Raw genomic sequence first — 15410 nt, forward strand, 5'->3', positions numbered from 1 at the left:
CTTCTGACCTCCAGAACAGTAAGATAATAAATTGTTGTTTCAAGGCCCCAAGTTGGGGATACTTCGTAAGAACAGCAATAAGAGACTAATACAGCAGTGTTTTTCCTTCAGGAAGCTGGGGCTTCCCCCCTAGTTAACCAGATACATGAGCTGGACAATGAGCCGTTGCCAACATCCACAGGCGCCGGACTGTAGTTTCTGTTCTACCCACCACAGCTAATCCACTGAGAGATTTGGGTGGGACACAGATGAGATTTGGATCTCTGATGAGATGAGATGGGATCACTGATGAGATTTGGGTGGGACACAGAGCCAAACCATATCACTGACTTCTGTTTTCCTTGTATTCCTCGTGGCCTTAGGGCAATTCTGTTTCTTGGACACTAATCTTATTTCCCAAACATATCCATCAGCTCACAGGATCATCCCATTCCTCCTGCAGCCCTCTCCTCCCTCCCGCCATGGTACACAAGAGGGAAAATACAGGGGAGACGTGTGTCATGCTCGATGTCCAAATAGACATTTTTTCTCCCATGACAGACACAACCTGTGTGAAGGACTGCCCAGAGGGCTATTATGCTGATGAGGAGAGCAACCGGTGTGCCCCCTGCCACAGCTCTTGCAGGACATGTGAAGGGAGACACAGCAGGCAGTGCCACTCCTGCCGACCGGGCTGGTTCCAGCTAGGAAAAGAGTGCCTGCTCCAGTGCAGGGAAGGGTAAGTGCTCAATACATTTTCCCCCATGTAATTTCACAGCCACACCAGATATCAACCCATTTTACAAATGAGGAAACTAAGATTCAGAACACTTATAAAAGCAGGTTGAAGTCTCAGTGCTAGTAAGGAGCAAAGATGAACCAATTCACAGTAACAGAAGAGAAACAGGAGAGGCAGAGTGACCGAGTGAGTTAACACAAACGGTCAGATTGTCAAGCTGGACTCACCTGAGCAATTGATCTTCCTCAACGACAGTCCTTACTGATAATTCAAAGCATATTGGCAGCTGGGCACTGTGGCTCATGCCTGTAATCCCAACTATGTGGGAGGTTGAGGCTGGAGGATCACTTAAGGCAGGAGTTTGAACCAGTATGGGCAACATAGTGAGACCCCATCTGTAAAATATTAAAATAAGATTAGCTGGGCATGGTGCCATCAGGCTATAGTCCCAGCTTCTATGGAAGCTGAGGCAGGGGATGATCACTTGAACCCAGGAGTTGGAGGCTGCAGTAAGCTATGATTGCACCACTGCACTCCAGCCTCAGGTACAGAGCAAGACCTTGTTTCTAAAAATTAAAACAATTTGGCAAAGGGTCTCAGCAATCACAAGGCAGAAACAAAGCATCCTTTCCTCAGAGAAGCCCAAGATCATTAATGGAGGTTCTTTTTCTTCAGCTTCAGGACTTGTTCTGATTCAGATTTAAAATTCAGGGTCTCACATTCTCCCAACCTGCTTATGTGAGGAGAGCAGTGAGTGTGGAACATTGATTTACAAAGGAAATAGTTCCATTAACATCTCCATTATTCCCCATTAATTCCCCAATTAATTCGGTCCTATAGCAGTTACTGCTTGTTTCATTCATTTTAGTGCTATATGGCGCCTTGCATTTTGATTTATCTCATTCATTCACTTATTTATTTAACACATTTCATGATGAGTACTTTGTATGTATAAATAAGATGAGTAAAAGAAAGACTGACTGTGTTTGTTTTCACGCGGCTGATAAAGACATACCCAAAGACTGGGCAATTTACAAACTAAAGAGGTTTAATTCGACTTACAGTTCCATGTGGATGGGGAGGCCTCACAATCATGGCAGAAGGCAAGTAGGAGCAAGTCGCATCTTATGTGGATAGCGGCAGGTAAAGAGAGAGAATGAGAGCCAGGCGAAATGGGTTTCTCCTTATCAAACCGTCAGATCTCGAAAGACTTATTCACAACCGCAAGAACAGCATGGGGGAAACCGCCCCTACAATCCAACCATCTCCCACAGGGTCCCTTCCACAGCACATGGGAATTATGGGAGTACAATTCAAGATGAGATTTGGGTGAGACACAGAACCAAACCATATCCTGACTTTAAGAGTTTATTATTATTTTTATATGCCTCTTCCCAAGAAAATTATAAACTCATGGAAGAAAAACACCTCTTACATCTTACATTTGCTTCTACAACACTCAGCACAGAGCCACACATTGGCAGCTCTTGAAAAACACCAGCCAGGCTGGGCAGGGTGGCTCACGCCTATAATCCCAGCACTTTGGGAGGCTGAGGTGGGTGGGAGGCGAGGTTAGGAGTTTGAGACCAGCCTGGCCAACAGGGTGAAACCCCGTCTCTACTAAAAATACAAAAACTAGCCAGGCATGGTGGCGCGTGCCTGTCATCCCAGCTACTTGGGAGGCTGAGGGAGGAGAATTGCTTGAACCCAGGAGGCCAAGGTTGCAGTGAGCCAAGATCACACCACTGCACTCCAACCTGGAGCAAGACTCTGTCTCAGAAAAGAAGAAAAACACCAGTCATATAGATCAAGGAAGAAAGGGCCCTGCCAGACAAGAACAGAGATGGATGGCCAGGTGTGGTGGCTCATGCCTGTAATTCCAGCACTTTCAAAGGCTGAGGCGGGCAGATCACTTGAGGCCGGGAGTTCAAGACCAGCCTTGCCAACATGGTGAGACCCTGTCTCTATTAACAATACAAAAATTAGCAGGGTGTGCAGGCAGGCACCTGTGATCCCAGCTACTGGGGAATCTGTGGCATGAGAATTGCTTGAACCTTGGAGGCGAAGGTTTCAGTGAGCCAAGATCGCACCACTGCACTCCAGCCTGGGCAACAGAACAAGACCCTGTCTTAAAAAAAAAAAAACAGGAATGAAGCTACCTGGCTTAGCCCTTCTGCATCACCCTAGTAAGTGTCTGAAAGGATCTGGATCCCATCTTCCTCAAATCAAGTCAGTAAATACTCTCAAACACAAAAAGGGTGCTTGATCATCCTGTGATCTAAGTAGAATGCAGACCATGGAATTAAGAAGACAATTGTTCCACAGTGTGTAAAGTTCCCCAGGGCTGGTGGGGGGAGGCACAGGTTGCCATAGATCTCTTTAATATAGAAGAAATGGAATATTCATGAGGTATAAGAGAACTCTTCCTTTAGTAAAATCAGTGTTCCACATGCTTGGCATAACCCTTGTATGTTAAATCTCTGCCTTGGAAAAGTAGGCATATACTTCTCTGCACCCTATCCCAACCCACATAATTATTTTGGTGTTTAACTCAGAGAAGTTTCTTTAAAGCCTAGGTTACTGCTTGTGCTTATGCTCTTCAAGGCTGGGAGGCTCAAAAGATGAGTCCTCAAAGCAAGCAGTGGTGTTGTACTCTTTTAATCTGATGCAATAAACTCTTCATTGTCTCTTTTAGCATTACTCCTTGATAATTTTAAAAACCTACTTAGAATTGATAAGCTTTCTTTCCCACAGTTCCTACTGATGCTTTTCATCTTTATAACAATCTATAATAAAAACAGTAGGTAAAAAAACTTTTGTATGCTTCTTAAGAGTTACAAAGTATTTCCACTCACAATATATCTTTACATTATGATTTGATTCTACAACAATCTCATGAGGTTACTGTTAGTCTCTCCATTTTACAGATGAAGAAACTGAGGCTCAGAGGGGTTAAGTGACTTGCCCAAAGTCACAGAGCTACTAATACATGGCAGAGCCAGGAGTAAAAATTCTATCTTCTGACTCTAATCCTATGTATTCCCTCTGCTCTGTGTAGATTTCCCTTTTCCCTGATGGTTTCTTTTCTTGAGTCTTATGTGGGCTTTGTCAACCATTCAGCTCATCATCGCCTTGTCTCTTAGATACCTCAGTCTTACAGATTGACACATAGTAGTCATTGTTCTTCACATAACTGCAGAAAGTGAAGGAAGTCTCAAGTTACCACAAGCTGGGCCACTGAGGTTCAAGTGTGCTCACTCAGATCAGTGACAGGTGGCTAAATAGACCAAGGCTCAGCATAGCCTAGGCATGGTGTGAGTTTTCAGCAAGTTCATGGAGCTGAATTAGTCTACAAAAAAAAAGCCTATTGGGACCTGTAGTGTTGCACCAGAGAAAACAAAGATGAACCTTTAGGTTTCTAGGATAGGTTTAGTGGTGCTGATGTCTAGAAATACAGAGATGAATCAGATGACCTTTAGAAGTTCATCCTTAGCAAGAATTTTGTTACCCTCTTTTATCTTGCTTGCAAACCTTTGTTTACCTTCAATTAATGCACTATTTTGTTGTAGCGTTTAACAGTTAAGCTCAAATCATATTGTCTCATTTCACTAACTGACTTTAAGCAAGTTGTCTAAATTCTCTAAGCTTCAATGTTTGCTTCTGTAAAATAAGGATAATAATACCTAAATCATAAGATTTGCTATGAGGATAAATCATAAAATTTATAATTATCACTAATATACATTAATTATTTATAATGTGCCCATCATGGTCCCCCCCCTTTCTCAGTAATTACATGTTGAATTGTAGGTACTAACATTAGTCCCATCTTATAGATGAGAAACCTGAGGCACAGAGATGTTGAGTGACTGGCCCAAAGTCACACAGCTTGTAAGTGGTATGACTGGGATTTAAAACTGTAGTCTTGTTCCAGAGGGCAAGTACTAACTACCACACTCTAGTGTCTCATTTGCAGGTTCAGTAAGGTGAAATAATGTTTATGAAGTCCCTGGAATACTATCAGGCATATTAGTAGAAACTTAATGAATAGTGGTTACAGTTATTATATTTAGCCTCCAAAAATTTTTCAAACAAGGTTATATCTATTATGTAAACGTCAATATCACACTTGTCACCTCCTGTTTCAAAATTTGTTTTTTAATTGACAAATTAGAAGAATAATTCAGAGGTACATTTATTTATTTTATGTTATCTTTTATTTTATTTATGATAGTCTCACTCTGTCACCCAGGCTAGAGTGCAGTGGTGTGCTCTCAGCTCACTCTCCTGGGTTCAAACAATTCTCATGCCTCAGCCACCCAAGTAGCTGGGACTACACACCACATCTGGCTATTTTTGTTTGTTTGTTTGTACTCTTAGTAGAAATGAGTTTTCGCCATGTTGATTGACCAGGCTGGTCTTGAACTCCTGGCCTCAAGCCATCCTCTCATCTTGGCCTCCCAAAGTGCTGGGATTACAAGTGTGAGCCACTGTGCCTGGCCAGATGGATCTCTTTTTTTGAGACGGAGTCTCACATTATCGCCTAGGCTGGAGTGCAGTGGCATGATCTCAGCTCACTGCAACCTCCACCTCCCAGGTTCAAACAATTCTCCTGCCTCAGCCTCCCAAGTAGCTGAGATTACAGGCACATGCTACCACGTCTGGCTAATTTTTGTATTTTTAGTAGAGACAGGGTTTCACCATGTTGACCAGGCTGGTCTCAAACTTCTGACCTCAAGTGATCCACCCACCTTGGCCTCCCAAAGTGCTATAATTACAGGTGTGAGCCACTGCACCCGGCCTGGATGGGTCTTTTAAATGTACCTCCGAATGGCCAGGCCGACATAGTGAGACACCCGTCTCTATTTAAAAAAAAAAAAAAAAGATCCTTCCATTCTCTGATCCCAGCCATTAATCACAACTTAAAGCATGAACTTGGAGAGACACATGGTAGAAAAAGGCAATGGTAGCTAGCAACGATGGAGGTGCTACTAGTTGTGATAAGCACTAGGTCTTTTCATATGTGTTAGTTACCCAGTTTAATTTTCACAAATAGTAGGGGAGGGATTGGCCCAATTTACAGGTAAGAACACTGGGAATCATTGGATTCATTAGTGTTATTAGCAATGAATCTAATGAGTAAAATAAAGAGGCTAAAGTCACTCAGCTTGTAAATGAAACCTGACCACCATATTTTTCCACTGCATCCAATTTAGGAGCAAAGCTTAGTATTCCATCTTTTCTTCTCCTTTGGTTTCAGATATTACGCAGACAACTCCACTGGCCGGTGTGAGAGGTGCAACAGGAGCTGCAAGGGGTGCCAGGGCCCACGGCCCACAGACTGCCTGTCTTGCGATAGATTTTTCTTTCTGCTCCGTTCCAAAGGAGAGTGTCATCGCTCCTGCCCAGACCATTACTATGTAGAGCAAAGCACACAGACCTGTGAGAGATGCCATCCAACCTGTGATCAATGCAAAGGTGAGAGTCTACCTGTCATTTTGCATGAGTGCGTAGAAAAATGAAAAGATTTTCTTCCTTCTTTGCCCCTTTCTCTCTTCTCACCACCTGGGAGGTTCCTCTTGCTTCCCTACCTCGTGTGTGATCCTCTCCAGCATCAGCACCCTCTGTTCGCTCTTAACTTCCACATCTTCCCTCTAACCTGGGCTGCTCCTGCCCATCCCCCATCCTTCAAGGCCCAGAGACAGGCATCATCTCCTTGAGGAAGTATTGTTCGTTCACTCATCATTTTCCTACTCTACCTGATGAGTCTGTCTGGGGGAATTTGTTTATTTTCATTACTCCCACTATTCCCTGAGACTTCTGCCTCAAACTCTCCCAAGCTCCATGCCTCTTTTACAGAAACCTAGTTGTCTGTCCCAGAGATCCTTAAGGCTCACCATCTACCAAGGAGCCCAGGCTGATACTTTGAAGTTCTCCTTGACTATTCTCCTTCCCCTGTTGCCTGCCCAACCCACCCACCTCCAACAAAGCTAAACTTCAAGATCTGTCGGTACTCTTTCCCGAATAGTTATCTAACGAGATCTTTTTCATTCTCACTACCCTCATCCTCCATTCTCAGTATCTAGTATCACACCTTTTGAAGCAGCCAGCAGGTCACCCCAACTCTGAATCTTGCCCCCACACCAGGTCATCTGGTATACTAATGCCAGAGTAATTGCCTTAAAATTCAAATTTCTCATTTTTCTCTACATCTTGCCATAAATATATGAGCACCATGAATGCTTCTCAATATTTAAGAATGAAATACTTCTATATTTTAGTTGTTAAAACTTTCTAGAAAAATATTATTAGCTGGTAGGATACATACCTGTTCTTTTCAAAATTATCTTGGCTATTTTTAGTTCTTTTATATAAATATGTAACCAGTCAGGTTTCATTTTTTAAAAATCTTTCATTTTTAAAAAGTATTTGGGTATTGAGTAGCATTGCATTGAATTTATTTTGGAGAAAACCCCATCTTTATGATCCTGAGTTATCATATTTATGAATATGGTATAATGGTATATCTCTCCATCCTATGCATTTACTTATTACACTTCAATAAACTTTTAATAAGTGTTTTTGTTTGTTTGTTTTGAGATGGAGTCTCACTCTGTCGCCCAGGCTGGAGTGCAGTGGCACGATCTTGGCTCACTGCAACCTCCGCCTCCCAGGATCAAGCGATTCTCCTGCCTCAGCCTCCTAAGTAGCTGGGATTACAGACGCGCACCACCACGCCTGGCTAATTTTTGTATTTTTAGTAGAGGCAGGGTTTCACCATATTGATCAGGCTGGTCTCGAACTCCTGACCTCATGATCCGCCCGCCTCAACCTTCCAAAGTGCTGGGATTACATGTGTGAGCCACCGCACCTGGCCAATAAATGTTTTTATATTTAAAAGGCGATTAAGATTTTCCCAGCAGTCCCCTTAACTTATGTCTTAAGGACTTGTCTTCCATGTATTCTAGAAGCTAGAACTACCCAGAACCACTCAGCAGCCACCAAATATGCCATGCTCTTTCATTCCTCTATTGACTCAATGCTCTAGGGAACTCTCAACTTAAAGATTCAGCTTGAGTATCATCTCATCTCCTCCATGAAGCTTTTGTTAGTCCTCCCAGGAGTATTCTTCCTCCTTAATTCTGTAATACACTGCTTTATCATAGAAATTTTACATTACATTTTAATTAAACAAGTCCATCCCTCCTACTAATTGCGAGCCCCTCAAGCAAAGGCAAGGATTATACTACATTCATTGTGTATCCCTTGTTTCTACTCTGGAGTGTAAAACATAAGTTTTCATTCAGTGTTTGTTCACTGAATGAATGACTGTATAGGAAACAAATTCCTAATGTCTTTTTGCAAATTAAAAAATGTTCAGCTATAAGATCTTCAAATAGCCAGATGCAGTGGCTCACACTTGTAATCCCAGCACTTTGGGAGGCTGAGGTGGGCGGATCACCTGAGGTCAGGAGTTCGAGACCAGCCTGACTAACATGGTGAAACCCCATCTCCACTAAAATACTAAAATTAGCCAGGCGTAGTGGCGGGTGCCTGTAATCTCAACTACTTGGGAGGCTGAGGTGGGAGAATCGCTTGAAACCTGGAGGCAGAGGTTGCAGTGAGCCAAGATTGTGCCATTGCACTCCAGCCTGGCAACAGAATGAGACTGTCAAAAAAAAAAAAAAAAAAAGTCTTCAAATATTGTTTCTCCACTCTCCCCTCCAATCTCCTTTTATGGAATTTCTATTAAATGCAATTTAGAGTTTATTGATCTTTCCTTTGTATCCTACCTACTCTTTTATATTTTACCTCTTTGACTCTATGTGAGTTATACTAGGTTAATTCTTCAGCACTCCATTTCATTCCCTGACTTGTTTTAGACTGTGTTCAGTCTAAAATCCAACCCATCTATTTTTTTTGTTTTCAATTTAAGTGACTATATTTTTACTTTTGAGAGTTCTAATTGGCCAGGTGCAGTGGCTAATACCTGTAATCCCACCACTTTGGAAGGCTGAGGTAGGAGGATCACTAGAGCCCAGGAGTTCGAGATCAGCCTGGGCAACTTGGCAAAATCCTGTTTCTACAAAAAAAAAAAAAATACAAAAATTATTCAGGCATGGTGGCACACAACAGTAATCCCAGCTACTTGGGAGGCTGAGGTGGGAAGATCACTTGAGCAAGGGATGTCAAGACAGAAGTGAGCCATGATTGTGCACCGCACTCCAGCCTGGGTGACAGAGTGAGACCATGCCTCAAAAACAAAAAAAAAGAGTTCCAATTGTTTCTTCTTCTCATCCATTTTTATTTTAGATCTTTCTGTTTGTGTCTTATAATTTAACATATTTATGGATACTATGTCTTCATTTATTTATAAGCATCTTAAACATACCAATTTTAAAGACTTTGTCAAATGTTTCTATGAAATCAGTATTATCTGATATAAATTCATGTTTTAATTGTTGATCATGTTTGTCATCCTTTTTTTAAACTTTATTTTATAATTAATAGAGACGATGTCTCACCATGTTGCCCAGGCTGATCTTGAACTCCTGGGCTCAAGCAATCCTCCCATCTTGGCCACCCAAAGTGCTGGGGTTATAGGCGTGAGCCACTACACTGGCCTGTCATCCTTCTTAGCATTCATTTTATCTATATACTTTGGAATGCTGGTCTTAAGCTCATTGTAAATGAAATATTTTGGTTTTGGTTCTTTACTCCCTCTCTCTCTTATCTTCTCACAGTCTAGAAATTTTTCCATTAACTCTATCCCTGTCTTCAACCTGAAACTCAGTCCAGAACAAGATGTTCCAGTATTCCTGGAAGTAATATTGATGACAGCACAGATCCCATCAGCAATTCAATCAGCAGCTCAGGAGAGATCTTGTCAGGAGGTGATGTCTATGAAGGCAGAGTCCCAACATGACTCCTGATTTAAACGCTAAGCCTGGATTTTGGCTCTGGTCTTATGTAAAACACTTTTAGTTCCTATTTTGGTAGAAGAGGTGAGCTCACAGTCACCATTGCCTAATTCTAGTCCTGGAGCAGAGAAGGTGGATGGCTTGAACCTGACTACCATTTTGCATTTATATTTCCTTTATATTCCAAAGAGATTTCATTTTCTTTGTAAGGCCATCTATCTTTATTTTGTTTTCCTCTCTTTATATTTATTCTATAATTTCATTATGTTTAAAGTAAATGGGATGTCAGAACCTGAGCTTATAAAATATTATTTTAATGCATATGTGTTACTAATGGATAATCAGATTCTCAGAAGAGGATTGTACCCTAAATTATTGCCCAGCCTCACTCTACTAATCCAAATGCCTGGTGGGATAGCAGGAGGGATACTTAAGACTTGTGGATGAAATAAGCAAAGGCCAACCTGTTAGAGCCTGCCTCTAATCCTCTTTTTTTCTCCCCCTTCCAAAATGATTCATCTTGAGGCAATATGTTGATGATATAGAAACGCCAAGAATTAGGGAAAACAAGATGAGAAATCAGGTATTCCCCCACACTGGGAGAAGACCATCAGCACGTTTGCTGTCTAGCCACTGAGCTGAAATTCCTGAAAAGTATCTTGATGACATTATATTTTAAAATAACTTCCTCCCAAGTACATGTGAATATAGCCATCTCCAAGTTTAAGGTGGCTTCCAATATTACCTATGCCTTGGTGTCTCCAAATCAGCTTCTTTTCCCAAATGGTTTTCCTGAGCTCCGGTTCCATACATCCAGTTGCTGACTGAGTATCTCTAATTGGATGCTCCACAGACACCTCCAACTCCTCACCCCACTCCCAAACTACTTGTTCTGTGCTCCCTATCTGAATAAATGGCCCCACCATTCACCCAGTTGCTGAGACAGTAACCTGGCCATTACCCTCTGTTCCTCCCCCTCTCTCAATCCCCACATTCAATTTGTTCCCAAATCCTGCCAAGTCTACCCCTTAAATATCTCCTAATTCCATCTCCCCTCTCTTGGTATTCTAGTGTCACTGCCTTAGTTCAGACTCATCATTCATTGTCTGAATTGTTTACCAATTATTTATTTAATTGGTCTTCCTACCTTTAGCATTAGTCACCCTGTAATAAACCAGTCTTCCATATGCTCTTAGACTGATCTCTTTATACAACAAATATAATGATACATCTCCACTTAAAAAACAACTCTCTACTGACCTTAGGATAGAATTTTTTTTTTTTTTTTGAGACAGAGCCTCGCTGTGTCACCCAGGCTGGCATGCAGTGGCATGATCTTGGCTCACTGCAACCTCTGCTTCCTGGGTTCAAATGATTATCCTGAACCAGCCTCCCAAGTAACTGGGATTACAGGCACACACCACCGCACCTGGGTAATTTGTGTGTGTGTGTGTGTGTGTGTGTGTGTGTGTGTGTGTGTGTGTGTATTTTGAGTAGAGATGGGGTTTCACCATGTTGGCCAGGCTGATCTCGAACTCCTGACCTCAAGTGATCTGCCTGCCTCAGCCTCCCAAAGTGCTGGGATTACAGGTGTGAGCCACCAGGCCTGGCCAGGATAGAATTTTAATTTAGTATGTTTGCATATGAGGCCCTTCAGCATAGAGCTCTTCTCATATTCAGCCTCATCTCTTACCATCTCTTCTCCCATCCTCTAATCAGGGCATAATTAGTTACTATAAACCTGAGCCAACCTCACCCACTTTCCCTCTCTCTGGAATAGTTTCTCCAGCCTGCTTTCCGTGGCTACCTCTTTCTGATCCATTAGAGTCATCACTTCCTCCAGAAAACCTCCCCAGACCCTTCATTCTATGTTCCCTTAGTACTCTGTGTCTTCATTCATCCATTTACTTAAGGCACAATGTTCTACAACTGTGAACAAGACAGCCAAGGTCCCCGCAGACCAGGTTAGTTTAATTTGTGTAATTGTACTTAGTGGTGTAGCAGCACTGTCCAGTAGAAATAAAATGTGATTGAAAACTTTTAGTAGTCATGTTTAAAAAAAAAAAACAAGTATAATTAATTTTAATCATACACTTCATTTATCCAAAATATTATCATTTGAACATGTAATCTACATAAAATTACTGAGATGTTTTACATGTGTTGTACTGTCTTTGAAAGTCCAATGTTTATTTTACATGTACAGCACAACTCAAGTTGCACTAGCCATATTTCAACTGCTCAGTGGCTACCTGTGGCTAGTGGCTGCTGTATTGGACACCACAGTAATAACCTAGAGCAATAGTTTCAAATGATATTTTAGCAGTGGCCACCTTCCTCAGATAAAATCTGAGGCTGAATCCTATTAGGTAAACCAATCCAGGCAGAGCTGCTCAGGTGGGAGCAGAGGAGCCACCCCAGAACCCCATCTGATGCCTCTCCATGCTCCCCTCACCACCATTCCCAGGAAGCCCCTAAAGCAACTGCATAAAAACTCTACCATATCATGGTTCCCAGTCTGTGCCTGTTCACAATTGACTCCAGCCCATGAAAGAATTAGCCTTCCAAACAAACTGCATTAACTAATCATTAATCTGTTTTCGCTTTTTCATTCCAGAGACATATATGGTTACCACTTAAAACTTCTAACTGGAATTAGATAACAGATGAGAAAATACACTGAATTGGGGGTGGGATGGGAGTGGTGGAAAGCTGATATTATCATTGGCCATATGGTGGTAAATATTGGCTTTCTATTTGGTTTTTTGAAAAGTTGAACTTACCTCTGTTACCATCATTATTGGATGTGTGGGACCTTTATTCCAACTAGGGTTGTCCGATAAAATACTGTATTTGATTTGCGAAATCTGACAACCCTAATTCCAGCCCACTAGTGTTGTGCAGTGGGCAGCGCAGTGCAGTGGGGGCACTTGGGTCCTAATTAACATTAGGCAATCATCATTAGGTAAGCTAATGTCTCTTACCGTCAACCAATCAAAACAGGACAACACCAGCCTTTGAAGATGATTGCGGGGATTAGATAAATGATTCATGATATTGTAAGCACAGTTTGAAAAACAACACATTTTTTTCAACTTTTATTTTAGAATTGGGGGTATATGTGCAGGTTTGTTACAAAGGTATAGTGCATGATGCTGAAGTTTGGAGTATAAATAACTGTCACCCAAGTAGTGAGAGTAGTACCCAATAAGTAGTTTTTCAACCCTTGCCCCACTCCTCTCCCTGCTCTTGTATTTCCCAGTGTCTATTGTTCCCTTATTTTATTTTATTTTATTTTATTTTATTTTATTTTATTTTATTTTATTTCACTTTATTTTATTTTTGCAACAGAGTCTTACTCTGTCGCCCAGGCTAAAGTGCAGTGACGCAATCTTGGCTCACTGCAGTTTCCGCCTACCGGGTTCAAGTGATATTCATGCCTCACCCTCTCAAGTAACTGAAACTAGAGGTGCATGCTACCACCCCTGGCTTATTTTCGTATTCTTTGTTTGTTTGTTTATTTGTTTTTTGAGACGGAGTCTCACTCTGTTGCCCAGGCTGGAGTGCAGTGGCGCAATCTTGGCTCACGGCAAGCTCTGCCTCCCGGGTTTACGCTATTCTCCTGCCTCAGCCTCCCGAGTAGCTGGGACTACAGGCGCCTGCTGCCACGCCCAGCTAATTTTTTAAAAATATTTTTAGTAGAGACGGGGTTTCACCATGTTAGACAGGATGGTCTCGATCTCCTGACCTCATGATCCACCCGCCTCAGCCTCCCAAAGTGCTGGGATTACAGGCGTGAGCCACCGCGCCCGGCCTGTTTGTTTGTTTTTGAGACAGAGTCTCGCTTTGTTGCCCAGGCTGGAGTGCAGTGGTGTGATCTCGGCTCACTGCAACCTCTGCCTCCCGGGTTAAAGCAATTCTCCTGTCTCAGCCTCCCGAGTAGCTGGGACTACAGGCATGTGACACCACGCCTGGCTAATTTTTGTATTTTTAGTAGAGACAGGGTTTCACCATGTTGGCCAGGCTGGTCTCAAATTCCTGGTCTCAAATGATCAGCCCACGTTGGCCTCCCAAAGTGCTGGGATTACAGGCGTGGACCACCACGCCTGGCCAAAGTCTTACATTTAAATCTTTAATCCATCTTGAGTTATCACCTATATGGTGACAGGTAGGGATCCAGTTTTATTCTTCTGCATATAGCTATCCAGCTATCCCAGCACCATTTATTGACCAGAGATTATTTTTCCCATTGTTTATTTTTGCCGACTTTGTCAAAAACCAGATGGTTGTAGGTGTGTGGCATTATTTCTGGGTTCTCTGTTCTTTTCCATTGGTCTATGTGTCTGTCTTTGTACCAGTACCATGCTATTTTGGTTACTGTGGCCTTATAGTATAGAAATACTATGCATGTCTTTAGTTGGGTTTGAGATTTCCTGGGTGAATTAAGGATGATGATTTTGGGCATTCCCAGTCTCAAAAGTTCATCCACATAGTATCCTTGAGATTGTATTCAAGGGATGACTAGGAGTTAGTGGGTAAATCTTGAAGCTGTCCTGAGTGTTTGTACTTCTTCCTCCTGTATTTGACATCAACCCGTGAACTTGCCCAGTTGAAGTTTTCTGTCTTTGGTGCTCATTTTTTCTGCTATCATTATTTTTTAATTTTAATTTTTTATTTAATGTTATTTTTTCATATAATTCTTTGCAGTGAGCAGTCCTTTCTTTGCTATAGCACATATGTCCCTTGCTGGTTAGGAAAATGTTGTGCTATCATCTGGTTTTGCAGCATACAGATACAAAATCTGGAGACAGGTTTTTCTCACGGGATATAAACCAGGTAGAAAAAAAGATGAATTCCTTCCTTTTTAAGTCATTAGCTCTCATAGTAAGAAATGAGGAGGCATGAAAGAATCAGAAAAAATTTAGCAACCTACATAAGAAATTACCACCTAAATTATATTTCATTCACTTTGGACTGCCCAATAATTTTAGGATTTTAAGAAAGAAAAATATGTAAAAGCATGGAAGGAGGGGTGGAGCAGGAAAACGTAGCATACTCAGGATTAATATGTACCTTTCTCTGTAACTGATACCTCCATAATTAGCTCATTCCTTGCCTTCACACACCTAACTTTTTACTTATCCTCTGCATAAAATTTTACTTTTTCTATTTTTTTTTTCATTTTTGTTTTTTGATTTTGTGTTATTGTTTCTTCTCCTCATAAAATGGTTTGGAATCAAAACCCAGGCTGAGTAACCAAAGCCTCTTAACTCTCCCAAGCTGCATCTTTCTGTGTAGACTGAGGCCCATGAACAGACCCCAGAAGTTGCTCTGCATTTGTTGAATTCATCCCATGGGGTTCAGTCTGAAGGAGAGCAGATGGTGAACTGCTCTGAGTTTTAAAGAAACGACAAAATGCCTGTCTTTTAGGTCCCAAAGCTCCTGCAGAACCTTAGAAGCAATGATAGATGTAGGGTGTTAAACTTTAAAATAATAGAAAGCCTTCTGGAAATCAACAAACTGCCTTTTGCTAAAGATGCTGGGTACCCTAAGTGTGCAAGTTTTGCAATAAATTGGTGTAGGAGATGTAAATGAAGTCTGATTTGTCATCCAAAGCTGACATATAGTGCCCTTGGGTATTGCCTGGGATCTGGGCCTCCGACAATTTATTGTTGGTCTTCTAGAAAATGTAACCAAACTTGGCCAGGTGCAGTGGCTCACGACTGTAATCCCAGCACTTTGGGAGGCCAAGGCGGGCAGATCACCTGAGG

The 15410-nt window shown here is 41.8% G+C and overlaps 1 protein-coding gene across 1 annotated transcript in view; it reads left to right on the forward strand.

Annotated features, from left to right (window-relative positions):
- Positions 1-15410, forward strand: part of PCSK5 (proprotein convertase subtilisin/kexin type 5) — a 460751-nt gene that overhangs the window by 433784 nt on the left and 11557 nt on the right. Inside the window, exons 33-34 of the mRNA XM_031014779.3 lie at positions 541-718; positions 5979-6196. Coding sequence (XP_030870639.2) covers positions 541-718; positions 5979-6196 — 396 coding nt within the window. The remainder of the gene's footprint in view (positions 1-540; positions 719-5978; positions 6197-15410) is intronic.

The sequence above is a fragment of the Gorilla gorilla genome, chromosome 13 (assembly GCF_029281585.2).
Source record: "Gorilla gorilla gorilla isolate KB3781 chromosome 13, NHGRI_mGorGor1-v2.1_pri, whole genome shotgun sequence".
NCBI classification, from domain to species: Eukaryota; Metazoa; Chordata; class Mammalia; order Primates; family Hominidae; genus Gorilla; species Gorilla gorilla.